General features: G+C 36.9%; 1 protein-coding gene across 1 annotated transcript in view; it reads right to left on the bottom strand.

Annotated features, from left to right (window-relative positions):
• Positions 1-4,155: 4,155 nt before the first annotated feature.
• Positions 4,156-19,856, bottom strand: part of Gap43 (growth associated protein 43) — a 97,452-nt gene continuing 81,751 nt past the window's right edge. Inside the window, exon 3 of the mRNA XM_042669594.1 lies at positions 4,156-4,795. Within this exon, the coding sequence (XP_042525528.1) occupies positions 4,707-4,795 (89 nt within the window). The 3' untranslated portion in view covers positions 4,156-4,706. The remainder of the gene's footprint in view (positions 4,796-19,856) is intronic.

Genomic DNA, 19,856 nt, shown 5'->3' with positions numbered 1-19,856 from the left:
ATCCAGAATTCTGTGCCAACTTCAGTTCAGGCTTTCATGGGGCCGGCTAATGTTGAGAATAATTCATTTCAGAGGCCTCCTGCTGTCTTTTAACACAAGATATTTGAGAGAAGAGGGTTAATATGTCCTCCTTGATTGCCTCTAGGGTCTGAATATGGAAATGAACTCTGTAAAAGAACCCTAGATCGCGTCAACTGACCAAGGAGATACAGGATTGGTCACAGAAGTAAGCACAACTTTCATCCCCATATAGAAGCCCTGACAGCGGGTTCGTTCAGTAATTTAATGTTATGTAAAGAAAGGAGACATCAGACAGTTTTCTACGTTTCTGACCTAAGAATGGTAAAAATGATTGGAAGATCGGAAAAGTGTGGATAGAATCAAGGGGATAAAGAGTTTTATTTTAGAAATCCTTTTATTTTTAGATAGACCCAGATTGTATTATATCATGAACATTTTGGACCCAATAGTGCAGCTTGGACCACAAAAAGTCACATTTGATAGAAAAGGCAAGGGTTTTGCTACCAATGAGATATATTACCTCTGGTACCCAGAGTATGATCTCACTACTACCTAGATCACCTATTTATACCGGAGTCTTCTGTACTTGTTTTCGACCTTGTTTTTATTTTTCCAAGTAATGTAGATATAGATATTTTAATGTGAACAATTTACATATTGTATTATATTAATTTCGGAACTATGTTTCTAAGTCTTGAATGGTCCATGCTTTTCTTTTCTTTTCTTTTCTTTTTTTGTCCATTGTGGGGCTTGAACTCTGGGCTTGGGCACTGTCTGTGAGCTCTTCATCTCAAGGTGAGCACTCTACCGCTTGAGCCACAGCACTACTTCCAGTTTTCTAGTGGTTTTTATTGGAGATAAGAACCTTACAGACTTTCCTGCCCAGGCTGGCTTTGAACCATGATCCTCAGATATCAGCCTCCTGAGTAGCTAGGATTACAGGCATGAGCCACTGGCACCCGGCCTGGTCCAGGTTTTTCAATATTACCCTTACTTTGTGTGTGTTGTGTATGTTTGAGTGACATTTTTTGTAGGAAAGGGAAAATTGTAATCATCTTGAATAAACATTTTTAAATTTCTCAGGAGCCTATTCAGATCTTTCCCATCTTTAAAGTTATATTAATAAATCAAGGGTTTATAAAGCAAATAAAAACAATTCCCATAAGTAAAAATAAAATTCCAACTCTGACCCAAGATTAAAAACAAAAACCCACCACACAGTGTCTATTGGTATGAATTTTGAAAATCCAGTGGTATGGCTTTAGTATGAATATGGACAGAGTAGTAGACATTTAGAATTGTGTTTGAAAAATATTAAATGGTTCCAATTCATAGCAACATTTCTTCAAGGTATAGACTTTGGAGAGAAATCAAACCATTATCTTACTGGGGGGGAGGGAAGCATTAAAGGAGAATTCTTAAAGCAAAAGAGGCCAAGTGCCGGTGGCTCATGCCTGTAATCCTAACTACCCAAGAGGTTGAGATCTGAGGATCTTGGTTCAAAGCCAACCCAGGAAGGAAAGTCTGTGAGACTCTTATCTCCAATAAAGCACCAGAAAACTGGAAGTTGCACTGTGGCTCAAGTGGTAGAGTGCTAGCCTTGAGCTGAAAAGCTGAGAGACAGTGCCCAGGCCCAGAGTTCAAGCTCCATGACTGACAAAAAAAAAGCGAAAAGATACTTGTCGGCCACACTATGTGAGTTGGTTCTGATTCATAATAACCTTGTCTGAGCCAAGGGTATATATTCCCCAACTCCTTCAGAGAAATCATACCAACTCAGAATGAAATAAAAGTTATGTTGCTTTGCTTTGTTTTGCTTTTTGAATTAGTGTACATTTGAAGTCTGAAGGGATTTCACTGTGGTATTCTCATACATGCACACAGTGCAGCTGGAACAAATTCATCCCCCTTCACCATATTTACATTGCTTTTCTCCTTCTTTCCTATGAAGTCAGAATCTGTTTTTGTTGTTGTTGTTGTTTGGGAGGGGGTTGGTACTGGTTCTGTGGCTTGAACTCAAAGCCTGGACACTGTCTCTGAGCTTTTTTTTTTTCCCCTCAAGGCTGGTTCCCTAACACTAGAGCCACAACTCTATTTCTGGCTTTCTTTGTGGCTAATTATAGATAAAAGTCTCACAGACTTCCCTGCCTGGGCTGGCTTCCAACTACGAGCTTCAAATCTCAGCCTCTTGAGTAGCAAGGATTACAGTCATAAGCTACCAACACCTGACAAAATCAGATTCTTAAGTTTCCTTAATGTATGATATTGGTGCTTTCTGGTCTCTCTGAAGTTCACTTCTCAATAAAAATTTTATTTAGTGTCATTGACCAAAGAAGACTCTCAGCTCCTTGATTCAGGAAGGAATCATTTTGTGTATGACATCAGTTTTCTTTGAAGCATTAAGCAAGCACAGGGGTACCAAGGTATAGATTCTACCTACAAACATGATATTTTTCATGATCTCTATCAGTTTGATGACTTCATCTTTAATTCCGTTTTCCTTTCCAAACTTAGAAAAGCTATACACAAGTAAGTACGAAAATCTGAACAGTCAGCTAACCTGGCTGAGGCCCTTTCAGAATATGACTGCTTTTGAATTCTCCTCAAGATTAATTTAGCAAATTTAAGAAGGAAAACAAGTATAGATTTCTTGAAGACTTAGAACCACTGTTTTGTTTCTCATAGGAACTCTCCATTCTAACAGAAGTTACTTGAAAAACTGAAGCTGGAAGGAAATTTGAAGATGACTAACAATGGAAGTACCAAGGTACTTTTTCTTTATAGACTACCACCATCAGCAGGTGCAATGGTTATAACTAATCAACTGTCTTACACCTGACTTAGTGAGGATTACAATCCCAACAGAAGTTCATAAGCTGAAGAAGATAAATAGCCCAACATTTGTGTTAAAATAAATTAACTAAACAAAAGCTTTGGAGTCTTGAAGAGATATGGACAGCTCTGTAATAATTAACCCAGTAAAACCTGGAATAAGTGTCCACTGAATAAACCAAACTTCTCCTAAATCATGAAATTATTGGAGGTTATTTTAGTAAAAGCAAGTCTTAATGTCTATAGTGACCTGAACTTTGTATACACCTGCTTCAAGGTAGGGCATTTGGAAGCCTAGTGGCTTAAGCTTGTGATTCTGTGTTATTTTGCATGATATTAGGAAGATTGCAGTTCATAATCAGTCTTGGCAAAAAGTTTGTGAGACTCCACCAAAACCAATAAAAGCTGCGTATGGTAGTTCATACCTGTCATCCTAGCTACATGGGAAGCAAGATTTACCCGGGCATAAATGGAAAACCATATTCAAAAATTATCTAAAGCAGTTGGGCACTGGTGGTTCACACCTGTAAACCTAGCAACTCAGGAGGCTGAGATCTGAGGATTACAATTTGAAGCCAGGAAAGTCTGTGGGCCTCTGATCTCCAAATAACCACTAGAAAACCAAAAGTGGTGCTCTGGCTCAAAGTGGTAGAGTGCTAGCCTGAGCAAAACAGCTCAGGGATAGCACCCAGACCTTGAGTTAAAGGCCCACAACCAACCAAAGCAAAATCTAAAGCAAAAAGAGCTTGGGGAATGGCTCAAGTCATAGAGTACCTGTTTAGCAAGCCCAAGGCCCTTAGGACAGGGGCTTAATCCCATATGACTACTATCCTTAGAGCAAGGAGAATATTAACACGAAGGGGAAAATATGAAGAGATAGACGGAGAATTCAGCCACCTGCAAGCCACAGAAAGGCCTGCAACTTATTTTGATTTTTACCATTTCCTTAAGTTCTTCAGAAGGAATCAGCACTAGCACTTTCAGACTTCTAGCTCCCCTTACTATGCAATAATAACTATCTATTGTTTACACCACCCATTTCATGGTACTTTGTATAGTAGCAAGCCATTCCAATACCAGCTATCCTCTCGAAGACCAGAGCTGTTAATCCTGACTAGTCCATATTTTGGTTATCAGGGTTGTTGGTGACAAGCTGAAGAGCCAGGTCAGAGATGAAACAGAAGATTTACTACATCAACTCAACTAACAGGAGGGTAGAAAAACAAACACAGAGCCAGTGGAGTTTGCTTACTCTCATGATTTATTAATATTCAGATTGAAAAAGGAGCCTTAGAGCCGCAAGTTACGCTAATTGGCACATTTGCTTTATTTATTTATTTTTAAAACAAACTGGGTTTTTGCCTTTTTTTTCTTTTCCTTTTTGTTCATTCCATCACATTGAAAAGGAGGAAACAAAAATGGTTTTTTAATTCACTCAATATTTTGGACTCCTCAGCTGAACGGAACATTGCACACACACTTGGAACAGAGAGAGATAGATAGGAAAGTGGACTCCCACAGGGCCACACGCACCAGATCAAAAAAAGAAAAAGAAAACCGGGATACAGTGCAAGAATTTCCCAAAACGATTGGATCATCATTACCAAAACTCGCCATAACAACACCAAGAAACAAAATGTTTAAGCCACACTGTTTGACTTGGGATCTTTCCTGCTTTTTTTTTTTTTAAATGTTTGCCACACAGAGAGAAAAGAGGGCTCGTGGGGGAAGAGGACAGACTCACAGACGTGAGCAGGACAGGAAGGGGAACTTTAGAGTGGAGTTAGAGAGGGTAGGAGAGACAGGTTTCAGGAGAGGGGTAGTTGGGGACGTGGAAAGCCATTTCTTAAAGTTCAGGCATGTTCTTGGTCAGCCTCACGTTCTTCTTCTTTACCCTCATCCTGCCGGGCACTTTCCTTAGGTTTGGTTTCATCTACAGCTTCTGAGAAGAAAACAAGACAAGGGAGAAAGAGGGAGAGTTAGTATTTTGTCTCATCAATATGAAAATATAATGCATTTGTTCTTTTCACAGCTTTCAGGTAAGAGTAATTCATTAATACAATTCATGTTTTTATCAACACAATAAATCAATATAATTTCACAACTTTAAGACAAAAAGGATACCATTAATATCATTTCCAAGTTCAGAAGAGTTTTCCTCAAGGAAAAGCTACAAATGGACAACCTCAGGAACAAAGTATGAGGTTAGGAGCAAGTTGGCCACTCAATAGCAATGACTGAGTTCTTTAGCCACTCATTCACAGTGAAGTATCATTATATAGAATAATGTATGTATCACATAAAGAATCAGGTAAATGAGGTTGATAGGTGATAGAAACACCAATTTTATAAACAGACCCTTCTAAGATTAGTGATACCATATCTACTGTGTTAACTTTTTCTGCAAACTTCCTCATGTTGGAAATACAACAGCGATACTCACAAGACAATATGTTGGAAATTAACTTTACAACCTGGGGGGGTGGAATAGGAGAAAAATGAGAGAGGGGGTAACAATATTCTACAAGAAATGGACTCATTACCTACATGACTATAACCCCTCTGTATATCATATTGAAAATAAAATAAAATTAAAAAAAAGAAAATACTTGTATCTTTTAAAGTAAAACTTTTGCTATTGTCTTTTCTTCTCTTAATGTCTACCAGCTGTTAGGATTTTTTTCTTAGAAAGATAAACTGCAGTCAATGGGATTTTATTAGGTTAATACTTTTTATTCAATTTAAAGGTAATGGATAGGCTGTGAAATCACTGGGGCAAAGAAATATAACTGTGTTAAGGAGATTAAACTGGCAATACTGAATAAAAGGTATTTGGTGTTGGGAGGCAACGTTGAGATTAGAGAAATAGAGCCTATTTAGAAGACCAGAAGAACTCATAAAAAAGTATGTGCTTTTCAAATCACTCCAATATATTTATATTCAAATTAAAGATCCAGAATCACAACAAACCAAAGAAAGATTGGATAAATAGGATTGCATCAAACTGAAATGTTTCTGCATGGTAAAGGACATAGATAGCAAGATGAATTTGAAAGTGCACAGAATGGGAGAATATTTTTACTAGCTATATATCAGGCAAGGGCCTCAGATCTAAAATATACTTAGAGCTGAAAAAAAAAGTAAACCACCCAAAATAAATCCTCAAAGAAAAACAACTCAATTAATAAATGAGATAAAGATTTAAAGAAAGACTTCTCAGAAGAAGTAAGAATGGCCAATATCTCTGGTTATAAAAAGAAATGCAAATCAAAACAATATTGAGATTCCATTTCACTCTAGTTAGAATAGCCAGTATCAAGAAATAACTAACAATAACAGATGTTGGTAGGGATATGGCCAAAAGGGAACACTGCTACACTGTTGGTGAGAATATAAACTTGTTCAACCACTCTGGAAAGTAGTACGGAGGTTCTTCAAAAAAATAAACATAGAGCTTCTCTATGACCCACCAATTCCATTTCTGGGCATTTATCCAATAGGCCACAAACAAGGCCACACTAAAGCTACCAGCACAACCATGTTCACTGCACCATTGTTTACCAGGGTCAAGATATGGAGTCAATCAGATGCCCTTCAGAGGACGAATGGATCAAGAAATCGTGGTACTTGTACAGAATGGAATTCTATGCTTCCATCAGAGAGAATGATATTGTACTATTTATAAGTAAATGGAAAGTTAAAAAAATTATATAAAGTGAAGTAAGCCAGAACCAAAGAAATATAGGCTATATGCTTTCCCTCATTTATAGTAATTAGAATGTGCTTATAAATCTACAAGTAAACACAATGGTTGGTAAAAGACAAAAAAATTACACTTGGACATGATGAATTAAACAGGACTCCAAACATTCACACACTGATACCAAAGGAGGATATTCTCATGAGAGGATCACAAAGGCTCAATAACTATAAGCATATGATCTTATAAAATGATTTTTATCAAAATGAACTTCAAGAAATGGAAATAAGAAATTTTTTTGTTATTTTGCTTCTGGGGGGGGTATTATTTTCCTTCCTTTTCTACTTTGTCACTGTTTTTATTTCTGGGCTTTTTATCTTATGTGTAAGTTTATCTGATTGTGGGAGGGTCAGAGGGAGTACAGAAATGGTGAGACCAAAGGTGAACAAATGCAGCAATGATACTCACTGGATACCATGTTGCAAATCACTATACAGCTTGTCAGAGAGAATTAGGAGGGAAAAACTGGGAGAAAACAAGGGAAGAAGTGACACTGTTCAAAAAGAAAATGTACTCATTACCTGACTTATGTAACTGTAACCCCTCTGTACATCACCTTTACAATAAAAAAAATTTAAAGGCATTGATTTTCAAGCTGGCAGTTGAAAATCAACTGCCCACTAACTGCCAATTAATTCTTGAAGAGCAGTGCTCTAATTCAAGTTCTTAGATGAAAGGAACTCTCAGTTCTGATCATTATGCTGTGTACCTACCAACATTTCTTAGAGATTTTATATTTTTTAGTGTGCTAATGAACCATTTAATTTTCTGCCATAAGAAAGCTTCTAGATCTATTTCAGTGAGGTCCTTCCTTGGCAACCTGCAGTTTCTAGACTGTCTAAACCTTTGGATACCACAAGTTTTGCCCGAGGTAGTTTAAGATCCTTAGGAGCTACATGAAACAAAATTGTAATGCATTTTTCAAACTACAAAAGCAAGATAATATTGTTTTCAATTATGCAGAAGCATATAGAAGGATCATTTGGAGTAGAAGATTTCACATTGTTTTTACTAAAATAAAAATTTGGAAAATAAAATGTATGATTTGAAGGAAATTAGGAAACTCAAGCAAAAAGAGGAAGGAGGGTGGGTAAGGTGAGAAATTTACAACTGTGAGTTAAAAGGAAGGAAATTTGAAGGGGAGAATCAAAACAGCAAAAAACAATTCCAAAAATGTAAAACCAAAAAAAATAAATAAAAGAATAAAGTCAGTGGGGTTGTTAGATAATTACAAAAGGAAATGTCAATAATTTAGCTGAAACTCAATTCAGCAGAACATGTGCAATTAATTATGCATACATTTTATCTTGTATAAGATAGTAATTTTTTCATCTGATTATTTAACATTAAGCAAATTCATTTAGATGAAGGACTAGTTAGCAAAAACAAATGTGTCTACTCTATGGGTTCAGAATAATTTTTATAGGCCACTAAGAATCTACATGGAAACCAACAAAGGGCAGAAACAGTGTAAAGTTCCACTCTTTCACAGTCGGAAAGTGAGACCAGCTAAGAACATTTTTTAAGAAATCCTACATTTAAATGAGAGACATGTGTGTTTAAACTTATTATGTCAGCTCTGAGCTTACCTGCTGTAGCTAGATTCATTTGATGAGACGCTAAATATGAGTTTAAGAAAGGATTTTATCTATAAACAGGAATGAAAACAGGAAAGAACTCCATATTGCCTTTTTTTTTTTTAAGGTTGTGGCACTTGCACTTGGGTCCTGGGCACTATCTTTTAAGCTCTTTTGCTCAAGGCTAGCACCCTACCACTGTGAGCCACAGTGCCACTTCTGATTGTCTGGTGGTAAGAGATAAGAATCTAATAGACTTTCCTGTCTAGCCTGGCTTTGAACCATGATCCTCAGCTCTCAGCCTCTTGTGGAGCTAGGATTACAACTGTAAGACACCAGCACCCAACCAATATCACTTTCTTATTCCTTCTCCTCTGATGTCAACCTAGAAACAAGTCATTGTAGCAAACAAATCATATTGATTATATAGCTGCATAATTAACCAGTTTTATTCAATAACTTGAAATAAACTAAGATACTCCAGATATTTTGTATCAATTATTTAGCTAAAGGTAATACTTAAAATATGATTTTTTATACTTGTAAGCATTCCCTTTTGTCCTCACAGACACTTGAATCACTTTGTTTTGTAGATGTACATATTGAGGCACAAGAAGATTAAATAATTTCCCTCAACTCATGCACATTGATCCTCAATGGCAGCAAATTCCATTTTAGGATTGAACCATCCATCTGGGCAGCTGTTAGTCTAGATTTCTTTCCCTGCACCATATGAGAAGGATGGATGGACCCCAGGTACAAACAAGGGAAGGAGTCAACAGGTATATAGGCCTGGAATCTCTAAAGTCTGGAATTACTCTTGTTAAAAGCAGCTCAAAATGGTGGGAAGAATCCTGATGAGTCTTTTATAATAGCAAATCTCATCTTGGCACATTCTGGCACTAATTACATAATTTGTAAATGCTAGCAGTGAGTTCGTATGATATATAATCTTCAGTACTTGTACAAAAAACTTTGATCCTCATGGTGAGTGTCAGAAACAGATGAATGGCTGAGGGCAGCTGGTCACTCCAATTACCATAGTCCAATTAGGGTAAATAACCATATTTCTCATCTAGAGACCCAACCTCCCTCCTGGTGACAGTTGCTACTTCAGAAACTGTAGAAGAAAAAGAAAACCAATGTGAGACTGATGTGATTTGCCAAGTGACATGGAACAAGGAGTAAAAATAATGAGGTCCGGAGATGGCAAGGAAGCCCAACTCAGAGTTGCAGATATAAGAGCAGAAATCCAGAAAGCTAAAGGGCAGAACATTATTCTCCTTATTTAGCTCACCTCTGAACAGTAATTTACTCAGGCTACACATAGAAAAGCTAATCTTGTCACTGTTATTTTGATAACTTTGCTGTTATCTGTTTTGTGACAAAAGAATGTTATGCTAAAAGTTAAATTCCTGAGATGGTGGTACTAGAGGTGTGGTCTCTAGGAAGTAGCTGGAGTAGGAGGGTGGGCCAGCTGTGATTGGCACAGATGTCCTTAGACAAGAGACCAAGAGAGAGCCAGCTTGTTCCTTCTACCATGCTTCATGCAAGAGACAGCAGGTCTGCACCTCAAACCGAACTTCTTCCCTGACTTTAGACTTTCCAAACACCACAACTATGAGAAATAAATTTCGGCTGTCTAATGCCCCCTACATTGCTGTATTTTGTGATAGTAGCCAGGCTAAGATCCACTGTGTGTGTGCGTATGTGTGTGTGTGTGTGTGTGTGCGTGTGTGTGCGTGAGTGTGCACACACGCGTATGTGCATGTGTGTGTATTGGGTGTATTGTGTGTACATGTTGTGTTTGTGTGTGTGTGTGTGTGTGTGTGCAGGTCTGGGGCTTAAATTCAGAGCCTAGGCACTATCCTTGAGCTTTTTTGCTCAAGGCTAGCATTCTACAACTTGAGCCACAGCTCTAGTTCCAGTGTTTTTGGTTGGTTAATTGGTGATAAGAGTCTCATAGACTTTCTTGCCCAGGCTGGCTTTGAATCATGATCTTCAGATCTCAGCCTCCTGAGCAGCTAGGATTACAGGTGTGAGCCCCCAGCACCTGGCAAACTTGACTATTTTTAATGAATCTATGAAATTCATTTTATTTATGTGTTTGGTTTTTTTTGAGACAAGGTCTTATTACCAGATCCAAGCTGGCTTTGAACTGAAATGTTCCTGTTTCAGCCTACCAAGGGCTGGAATTACAAGCTTGTGCCATCAGACCCAGAAACTGCATATATTTTGAACAAATGTTTAGTTTTCACATTTTGATCCAAAATTACTATTCTTAAGAAAGATCCTGATCACACTAAGATAAGGATGTAATGAGAATATGAGTTATTTCTGTTCTCATTTGAAGCCTTGTGATAGTAGTTTTAAAAGACAAGGAGATTCAGCGAGACAACATCACAGTGGTCTTTAAAAACTGTTTGTCCGAAGGGTGAACAAATGCAGCAGTGGTAATCACTGCACAGGATGTTGAAAATGAACTACACAACTTGTGGGAGAGAATAGGAGGGAAAAACTATGAGAAAACAAAGGAAAGGGTGACATTATCCAAAAAGAAAAATGTGCTCATTTCCTGATACATGAAATGGTAACTCCTCTCTACATCACTTTTATAATAACCATTTTTTTTTTATAGAAGTGTATGCCAACCTGGCTCCCTGAACTTTTCTGAAATAGATTCTGGAAGTAGCTCTTGCTTGTGTGCATTCCATTCATTTCCTCGAAAGGGTGAGACTTAGCAAGAGTGTGCATTCTGTTGGTGAGCAAACACCAGCAACAGCAACTGCTTGTGCACTCAGCCAGGCAACCGGGTTGCAATGTTGCCTGAGAGATGGCGGTGCTCCCAGCTGTCATCGCCCACATGGAGTTCTAATGGCCCTGTTTCCTGGCTGTAGTCCAGGCCCCTCCACAGCCCTACATTACTGAAATTAGGTTGAGTGGATTTCCGAGTAAAACATTACCTCTTGGGACCTGCCCAGCAATCCCCAGCCTTGTCAACATTGATTAAATAGAAGCTGCTATCATCCTGGGGCCATGCCCACAATTACTCTACCAGACACCACTGAGCTGGGATGTGTGTTTCCTTTTCCTTTTTATTTCCATCTTTCTCGAATAATAAGCATCATCACTTCAAGATCTCAGAAAAAAAGCAATAATAATAATAAAAGTTGTGTAGCTAAGACAAATACGGACCTTTTGTTACTTGCATGGTCCTTCTCTTGAGCTGAGTACCAAGCGTCGATCTGAAACCCAGAACCATAGCTTTGGATGGTCACTGGGATACATACTTTATTCGTGTCATCACTATTGTTTCATATTTAAACCTTATTCAAGATATTGAACATATATGAATATGTGTGTGTCAGGATAAGGGTTCAAATAACACCTGTTTTTCCACCTTTTACTTTCTGCATATTAGAAAGAGATAGTAATACTTCCTTTATAACTATGCCCTTCACATTTTTCAGTGAGTATCATAGAGAATGTAATCAAGAAGAAAACCTGTGGGCAGCACAGTGGAGTCCAGAGACACCTCAAACAGAGCATATACCATTCTTATTTCTCTCAGAAAGAACTTAGGACCAAGATAACCTATATTGCCGCTTGATTGCCATCAATTCATTTTATGAACTCAGACAACTTAGTTTTCTTTTCTTTGCTTCAGTTCCTAATCTAGAAATAATATTGATAATGGTGCTTACCCCATCTTATTGCGAGCAAATTGCAAGTTGTAAAGTTATGGGAAAATTTTTTATAAAATTAAGTGCACAATGTAGTATGTTGAACTTTAATTTGACCAGATGATTTGAGAAATTCGTTCAACTTTATTTCAGCCATCAGGTTGAACATTTTCATTCCAGGAAGGGAAAAGCAATTTCCTAAATGAAACAAACAAAAAATTTCTTTCTCGCACACATGGTTAAGAGATTCTCTGCCAGAATGTTTCTGTAAAATGACTGACTCTTAAAAATAAGGGGATGAATGGTTTATTAATTAAACAATTACTCAGAAAATGAGATATGACTGGTTGCTAATTAAAGAAAGACATTTTTATAGGTGCTAAGATAGAATACAGGATTTCTAGTCTATAAAAGAAAGTCATTGTTCCTGTTTGAAAGGAGAAAAGATCTAAAGATTTTTACTAAAAAGAAAATATTGAGGGGAGAGATTGGGCTGAGAAGGATGAGGGAAAATGATGAAAGGAATGACATGGATCAAGATGTGTTGTACTTATAACCTGGTTTGTTGGGTGGTAACTACTTTGTACAACTACTTAAAGATTTAAAAAATATAATAATAATAATAAAAGAAAATACACAAAACACAATAAAAGCCACAGAAGGTATAATTTCAGTAGCCTTGAAAAAGTGTTAAAGATATTTATATGGTGTATAAAATCATCAGAAATTAGTATCCTGTAATTTAAATTTACATATTTTCATAGTTGCTATTGACCATTTCTGGAATATGATAAAAATAAATCTATAAAATTAAATTGTGTTAGCCATTTTCTTTTTGTGTATGTAGGCATATATTATGCTACTTGTGGAACCCAGGGCCTCTCAAATATGCTAGGCCAGCATTCTGCCAACTCAGATACATCCTTAGCCAGTTCACTTTATTTTTCCCATGATCACAGTCAAGTATAACAGTCAAGTAGGCTTCTTTCCTCATTCCTTCTCCTAGATAAATTACAACTAGAGCTGGCAGTTGAATCAAGTTCTAAGGAGATATTGCTTCTGTTAGTTCATGGGAGGAAAGGAAAAATGTAGAGTCAGCAAAAGGATAAACAATTCCCATATGACAGTGATATGGCAATTTGGGGAAATATCTCTCAAGGATGGAATGTCACATTGTTTCACTGAGTGATGGTAAGAAACAACACAGCCTAGAGATCTGAGTTCTCCTCTTTGCTGTGTATATGTGTGTATGTATAAAATACACGTGTTAATATGTATGCATGCATATATATATATTTACACACATACATACTATTCTTACAAAATAATAAAATATGATTTTCAAATATATGTACAGTATTTTTAAGTTTGAGAGAAAGAACAATATCTGTTGGGCACTATGCATTCCATTCTTTAGCCCCAACTACACAATAAACAGAACTATTATTTCCTTTCACTTACGGGTGCCATAAAACAAATTGCTTAGCTATGTATTGCAAGAGTTCAGAAACCTCTACTTAAAATTAATGCATAAATCAATTGCTGAGATATATATGTTCACTCTACTTAGCAAATACTGTAAATACTGAGAATTCCATTTGGGCCTTCAGTTTTTGTAAAGGAGAATAATAATATAGCAGGTTACTCAGTAACACTTTTTTTTTCTTCAGTAGCATTTTGTTGAATGAATAATAAAATTAATGGTTCTGTGAGGGAGGGAGAGCTTATTCTCCAGCACTCACTCCAGAATAGAATGTTGGAGGTGTCTTAGTGGCACCTTTTTCTGGCCCCCAGTGGCAGGAGTGGTTCTATTCTCCTGGATCCTTTCTCCTTGGGCTCCTCTCCTCTCTCCTCTGGCATCTTGAGCCAGAGAACAAGACAGGTCTCTACCAAGGGGTCAGGTACCTGGAAATGGAAGTGCCATCCTAAGAAAGGGAGAACCTTGCCTTTTTCGCTCTTCCAGAATCATGGAGCCTGTTTAGCAAGAGTCACACGTGGGCAGCTCTGTCTCACATCCTTTTGTGTGTGTCACATTTGTGTTGAAAAGGTTAATTAATGTCTGTTCATCACCTTGAACATGAAAAAGAATTTTGTGGTTTGATTTATTGCCGTGTATTCTTTGAAATAGGCCTTCAGGTGAAATCATCAAATTGTATAGTCCATTTATGTTTCTGTTTCAGAACGCAGTTCATTTGCCAATGTTTAATTCTGGAAGGTCAGGGTCAAGTCTACATATTTCAATACAATGAACATTTAGAAACCATGCTCACAATGAGCACTTTGGTAATTTCAAATCTGTACCCAGCCCATTTTGCTTCATTAGATTCCAGATGAGAATCCTAGCTAAGAGGAAAATCTTATCTGTGTCTCCAACTTTACAAATTCAATGATCTAGGAGGACAGACACAAAATAGTCATGGATATTCATGGCCATGGATAAAATTGAAGGTGGGATCTATGGGGAACTTAACATCATAGATTTTTGCCTAGAGGTTTGAAAAAATTATGAAGAATTGTTACAGGAAAAAATAAATAAAAGGAACTAGGGTGTCTAGAGTGCCTCTCCATGCTTTAGTTGTTATTTAGCTAAGATCCTGTATAGGTGGAATTACAGGCAGACACTGTCAGGTCTTTTTTGTTTTTTTCTTTGCCAGTCCTGGGGCTTGAACTCAGGGTTTTGGCACTGTCCCTGAGCTTCTTTTGCTCAAGGCTACCACTCTACCATTTGAGCCACAGCACCACTTCCAGCTTTTTCTGTTTGTGGTACTGAGGAATCAGACCCAGGCTTCATGCATGTAGGCAAGCACTCTACATAAGCCACATTCCCAGCCCCTAACATTTTTTGAGAGGGCTTCACACTTTTTGCCTAAGCTGACTCTGGACCATCTGATCTCCGCTTCCTATGTAACTTGGCTTACAGCCTATTAAAAATTAGTCTTATATATGCCTTCAAGAATTAACTTCAACACAAAGACTCCTTTTTACACTGATAGATTTTCTATGTTTATTAAATGTAAATAATGTACATCAAGATATTTAATGAGTAAAAAATAACCATTTCAGATTTTATAAGTGTTTACCAAAACAAAAAGGTATTTATAAAATCAATTATTGAGAGGAAGAAGAGGGAGAGAGGAAGGGATGCAGCCATAAAATTCAATGATAAAATTGAGGGGAGTAGGAGGAGACGAGGGGGCCTACGTCAAATGATGTTTCCAACCTTCAAACCTACTCTAAGAATAAATAATCACTGCACTCTCTTCCTAAGGGAATTCTCTATCTTGCATTATATACTAATTTATAGTATCCTTTCTACTCTTCTTTAGTTGACCATGAACTCAAAAGTAAAGGATGCATTTGCTAGAATTTAAATTCCACAGAGGCAGAGATTTTTAAATTATGCTCGTCGATGAATTCTAAGTATCTAAGTCATACCTGAAAAAATATATATGTGTAGAATATATATAATATTTAGGGTTATAAAAATAGTGAAAATGGAAAAACCCTAAGAATGCCTTTGATATATGAATTAAACCTTAATATATTTAAGAATATAGACTTGTCATGCTACTATAATCAAAGGAAATAGCAAATACTATGAATTCTAATATATTTGGTGAGAAAAATGAACTCCAGTTTTACTCTGGTTTATGACTGTGGGAAGCATGATCCCATCAACCTTCATTTCCTCATTTCATTGTTGATGGTCTTTTCTTATTATTTTAATTTTATAATTGATAACTTTTACTAAATTATTTGGACATAAAAGAAGGTAAAAGTACATAATATACTTAATCATAGGTGGGTTTAGAGGACATTAAATAGTAGTGAAATGAAGTGATCAAGAGCAATTTGTTGGCATTTGAATTCTCTCTGATACTTTGCAAGGCTTCAGTTACTTAATTTCTAATTCCCTCATTTTCCTTATCTATTATTGGTAGTAATAGTTAATACCCACCTCCTGGGATTGTTATAAGAACTGAATGTGTTGATTTAAATCTAGAAAGGCATGGTAGGACACACCTGTAATCCCAGCACTTCGGAGGCTGGGATTGAGTTGGAGGCCAGCCTGGAATACAAAATAAGGCTCTTTCTTAGAAATTCAAAAAGAATAATAAGAAAGAGAATCTAACAATAAGTGGCATGTTTAAGCAAATTCCCAGGTTTTGATTTTCATCATTAGTTTCTATAAGGGACTGACTTTGGCTTAGTGTTTATAACATGCTCATTATTATACTAAAGAATTACACAGTGTACGCCTTCCTGCTTTTCCAATTCTTTTAAAGTAGGAGTAATAATAGCTACCTCATAAATGTGTGGCTAATGAAAGAAATGAAATTTAAATCAAGTAAAGGACCCCCTGAATCTAACACAATAGCTTATGGGGATACCTAATGTATGAGTTTTCATCTTCCTTTTCCCCCTAATTCATGCTCATTTAATCTTAGCAGACAAGAGAAAGAAACTTTCTTCAAGTATCCTGACAAATGAAAAGAAATGTCCATGACAAAGAAGTTTTTGCTTGTAGGTTTAAAAAAAAAAGGCAAGGAAAGGAAAGGGAAAAAGCAATCGTTCTTTGAAAAAGGCTTTGAAGTCAGGGGCTAACGTCCAGAAGTGATTTCAAAGGGCAAAGTGAACCACTGACCAACTTGAAGGGCAGCAAAGAAGAAAAGTCAGGCGTATTGTGGTTTGAGAATACAGGCTTTTGGAATAGGAATGTAAGAAAAGTAGACATCTCTGCTCTTGCCTCTACTTTAAACACAGAACAATCTTTATTTCACACCTAAACAATAAGAGCCAATGATTTCAAAAGAAAATGTCTTTATCTTTGGGCTTTGCTCCACTTGTTAAAAAATAAAAAAGAAAGAAAAGAAAAGAAAAACATTTAAAAATGTATGCTTACCATACTAAGGGGTCAAGAGCCAAGTGAACTGGCTGCTTCCAGCTGTGTAGTGAATCTTGCTCCCCATAGTTGGTATGCAAGGAATACCTATTCTCCAGGCTTAGGAGAAAAATTTATTTTCTCTAAGAGGAAAATTTATTTTATTTGACCATAATTTCAGAATTCTAGACTTGAAAAAGACATAAGATCATTTGTCTTTGAAGCTTAAGAAAATACCACATGCAGTGAGGTTTTTCAACTTCTTTCTTTTACTTTTTTAATTTCCAAAATGGTGTGCAGATATCCAGGAATAGCATATGTTGACTGCTACTTGCACACAGCACTCCCCTGTTTGCGGACATTATCAAGTAAGGAATCTCTCTCTACTTCATCCTCCAAAAGCATTTTCTATAATTACTCCTCATGCATTTTGGAGGAAGTATCAAGTCTATTAGGCATCATGTATTTGATATATGCTTGATCATGTATGTTGGTCATTAGTCACAGAAAGGGACTTGTCCCAAATTGCGTAGCAAATGAATTCAAGAATCCTCCCATAAGAACATGGTTCCTTCCCATCTTTGGGGACAAGTGGATTATAACATTTCTTACAACGTGCACACTCCCAGACACACACTCTCAGCAGTCTTACGTTTATTGTATATCTCTACTCCACTGGCCTTTCCCCTTTTTCTTCCCTCCACTCATATTTTTGCATGTGAAAGACAGGTCATTCAAAATCATTTTGCTTTACTGGCTACAAAAAGTAATTTTAGATACTCTTTAGGCTTTGCAAAGTCAGGACAGTCAACAAGGATTTTTGTTTTATCTAATCTCAGCAGATTATGGGAAATAAACTAGACATTGTTACACAGAAAAGAGAAAAACAAGAACCTCAAGAATGAGTAACGTGTTAAGAAGTGAAGATTTATTCTAATAAACACCATTAGTTAAATGACGAAAGAGTTACCAAGTAATCCATGTCCATTGTAGTAGTTTACTACAATGCTGTCATATCTAGGAATTCGTAGGAGATGACCTCCACATCTCTTTCTTGAAGTAAAGGAAGTAAAAGCACTTATCATTCAAGTTCCTTTCCCCATGTTTCAGTGCTTTTAAAATGCTAAAAAGCCAACTGTGAAGGTTTAACTCAGTTTTGAAGTTAATTTAGAAAGTATTACAAGAAGTCCTATAGAGGGCATTTGTATTTTAGGCTTGCACATGGGTAAATAGATGCAAATTCCATCTCTACTGGATGATCCATTTTACACTCATCGTGTGTCTGGGCTTCCAGGGGTCTGTCAAATTATGCTGCTGACTTTGAGTAAAAAAATATAATAATAATTGCTTGAAGAATCAATAGCACTCACTGAAACACAACCAGAACTATATTGGAAAAGTAATACTAGTATATTTTACTGATTTTTCTCTTTTTAATCAAGACCTCCAGGCTTCTTATATTTAGTAGCAAAGAATGTTAATTTGATTATTTGGGGGCATTGGAACCATAATCAGGGAAAGACTAAAGATTCATAGCAAGTCTGTATCTCCGCCACAGTAGAACTACAGATTCATTATATACAAATGCTTTTTGAAAACCGTCTTATCTTCATTTTCACTAACCAAGATTTTTCTCCAAAGAAAGCATTTTCCAAGACACACCTAAGTCTAGAAACTACTTTCTATCCACTCCTTGCTATCAACTCTCTCTATCCCTTTCAAAGAAATCAGAACATATACAGGAATCTTGGTGCAAATAGGGGCCACATAGAACTTCCTGCACGCACCATTTTAGTGCAGGAATCCCCTGTGATGCCCTCAGCAAATAGACAGTGTCCTCAACAGGCTGTTCTAGCTTGAACTGAATTATTCCTAAAATCTCATGTATATCCTCTGCACCTTATAAATCTCTGACTTCTGGAAAAATGTAAGACACATATGTCAATATATTCTTATATAGCACAGCCTTTAAAAAATATAGAGAGAGCTTCTTTCCTCATGGAGTTGACAAATGTGTTCTTTTCCTTTTCAACCAAGAAACTTCATGAAAAAAAGAAACCATTAATTTTACCATCTTTCTCTCTCCTCTCCTCTTACTTCTTTATGTGCTGAGTTTAAACCATAACTTTTTTTTTCTTATTATGTTCTTCTTATAGTCACCAAAGCAAAATTTGAAACAAAATATCACGGATTCTTTTCCCATCTACTATTGTTCTCAACCTTCCATTGACTGCTTGTTTGAGTATTGAGTATTGATCTTTATCTGAGTACTATGCTTCAGAAAACAGTGAATAAGAAATTCACCCTTTTTTTTAATTCTTTTTTTTAATTCTGAAAATACCATACAGAGGGGTTACAACTACATAAGCAAGGTAATGAGTACATTTCTTACCAAGCATTGTTGCCTCCTCCTTTGTTTCCCCTTGCCATCCCTTGCCATCCTCTCCCATCCCTCCCCTTGCTCTCTCCTTCCCCCACACCAAAGTTGTACAGTTCGTTTTTCAATGTAACGTCTTGTACATCTCATTGTTGCTTTTGAAGTTCGGAGGAAGATGGCAGAAGAGAAGCTGGAGGCTAAACAAGCGGAGGAAGATGGCAGAAGAGAAGCTGGAGGCTAAACAAGCTCTCGCATAGAAAGCAGTTTTAGGGTTCCAGTGAACAGTCCTAGGCTAGAGAATCACTCTAAATTTGCCATCACCCTTTTTTTTTCTTTTTTGGTCAGTCATGGGGCTTGAACTCTGGGCCTGGGCACTGTCCCTCAGCTCTTCAGCTCAAGACAAGCACTCTACCACTTGAGCAACAGTGCCATTTCCAGTTTTCTGGTAGGTAATTGGAGATAAGAGTCTCACAGACTTTCTTGCCTGGGCTGGCTTTGAACTGAAATCCTCAGATCTTAGCCTCCTGAGTAGCTAGGATTACAGGCGTGAGACACTAGCACCCAGCTCATTTCTTTTGCTTCTTGAAATCCCCACATCCTTCTGTACTTCATGAAGCAGCTTACCACAAAAACAATCTTCACATAATTTTCTGTCTTCTCTTTCTTGAGACTCCCTTAAGACACAGAAGTAAAAACCTAATTTACCTATAACAAGGCCAAACAT

This window comes from Dipodomys spectabilis, unplaced genomic scaffold (assembly GCF_019054845.1).
Source record: "Dipodomys spectabilis isolate Male_0828 unplaced genomic scaffold, ASM1905484v1 ptg000017l, whole genome shotgun sequence".
In the NCBI taxonomy this organism is placed as follows: domain Eukaryota; kingdom Metazoa; phylum Chordata; class Mammalia; order Rodentia; family Heteromyidae; genus Dipodomys; species Dipodomys spectabilis.
The sequence above is the reverse complement of the archived record's forward strand: the minus strand, read 5'-3'. Positions and strand labels throughout refer to the sequence as shown.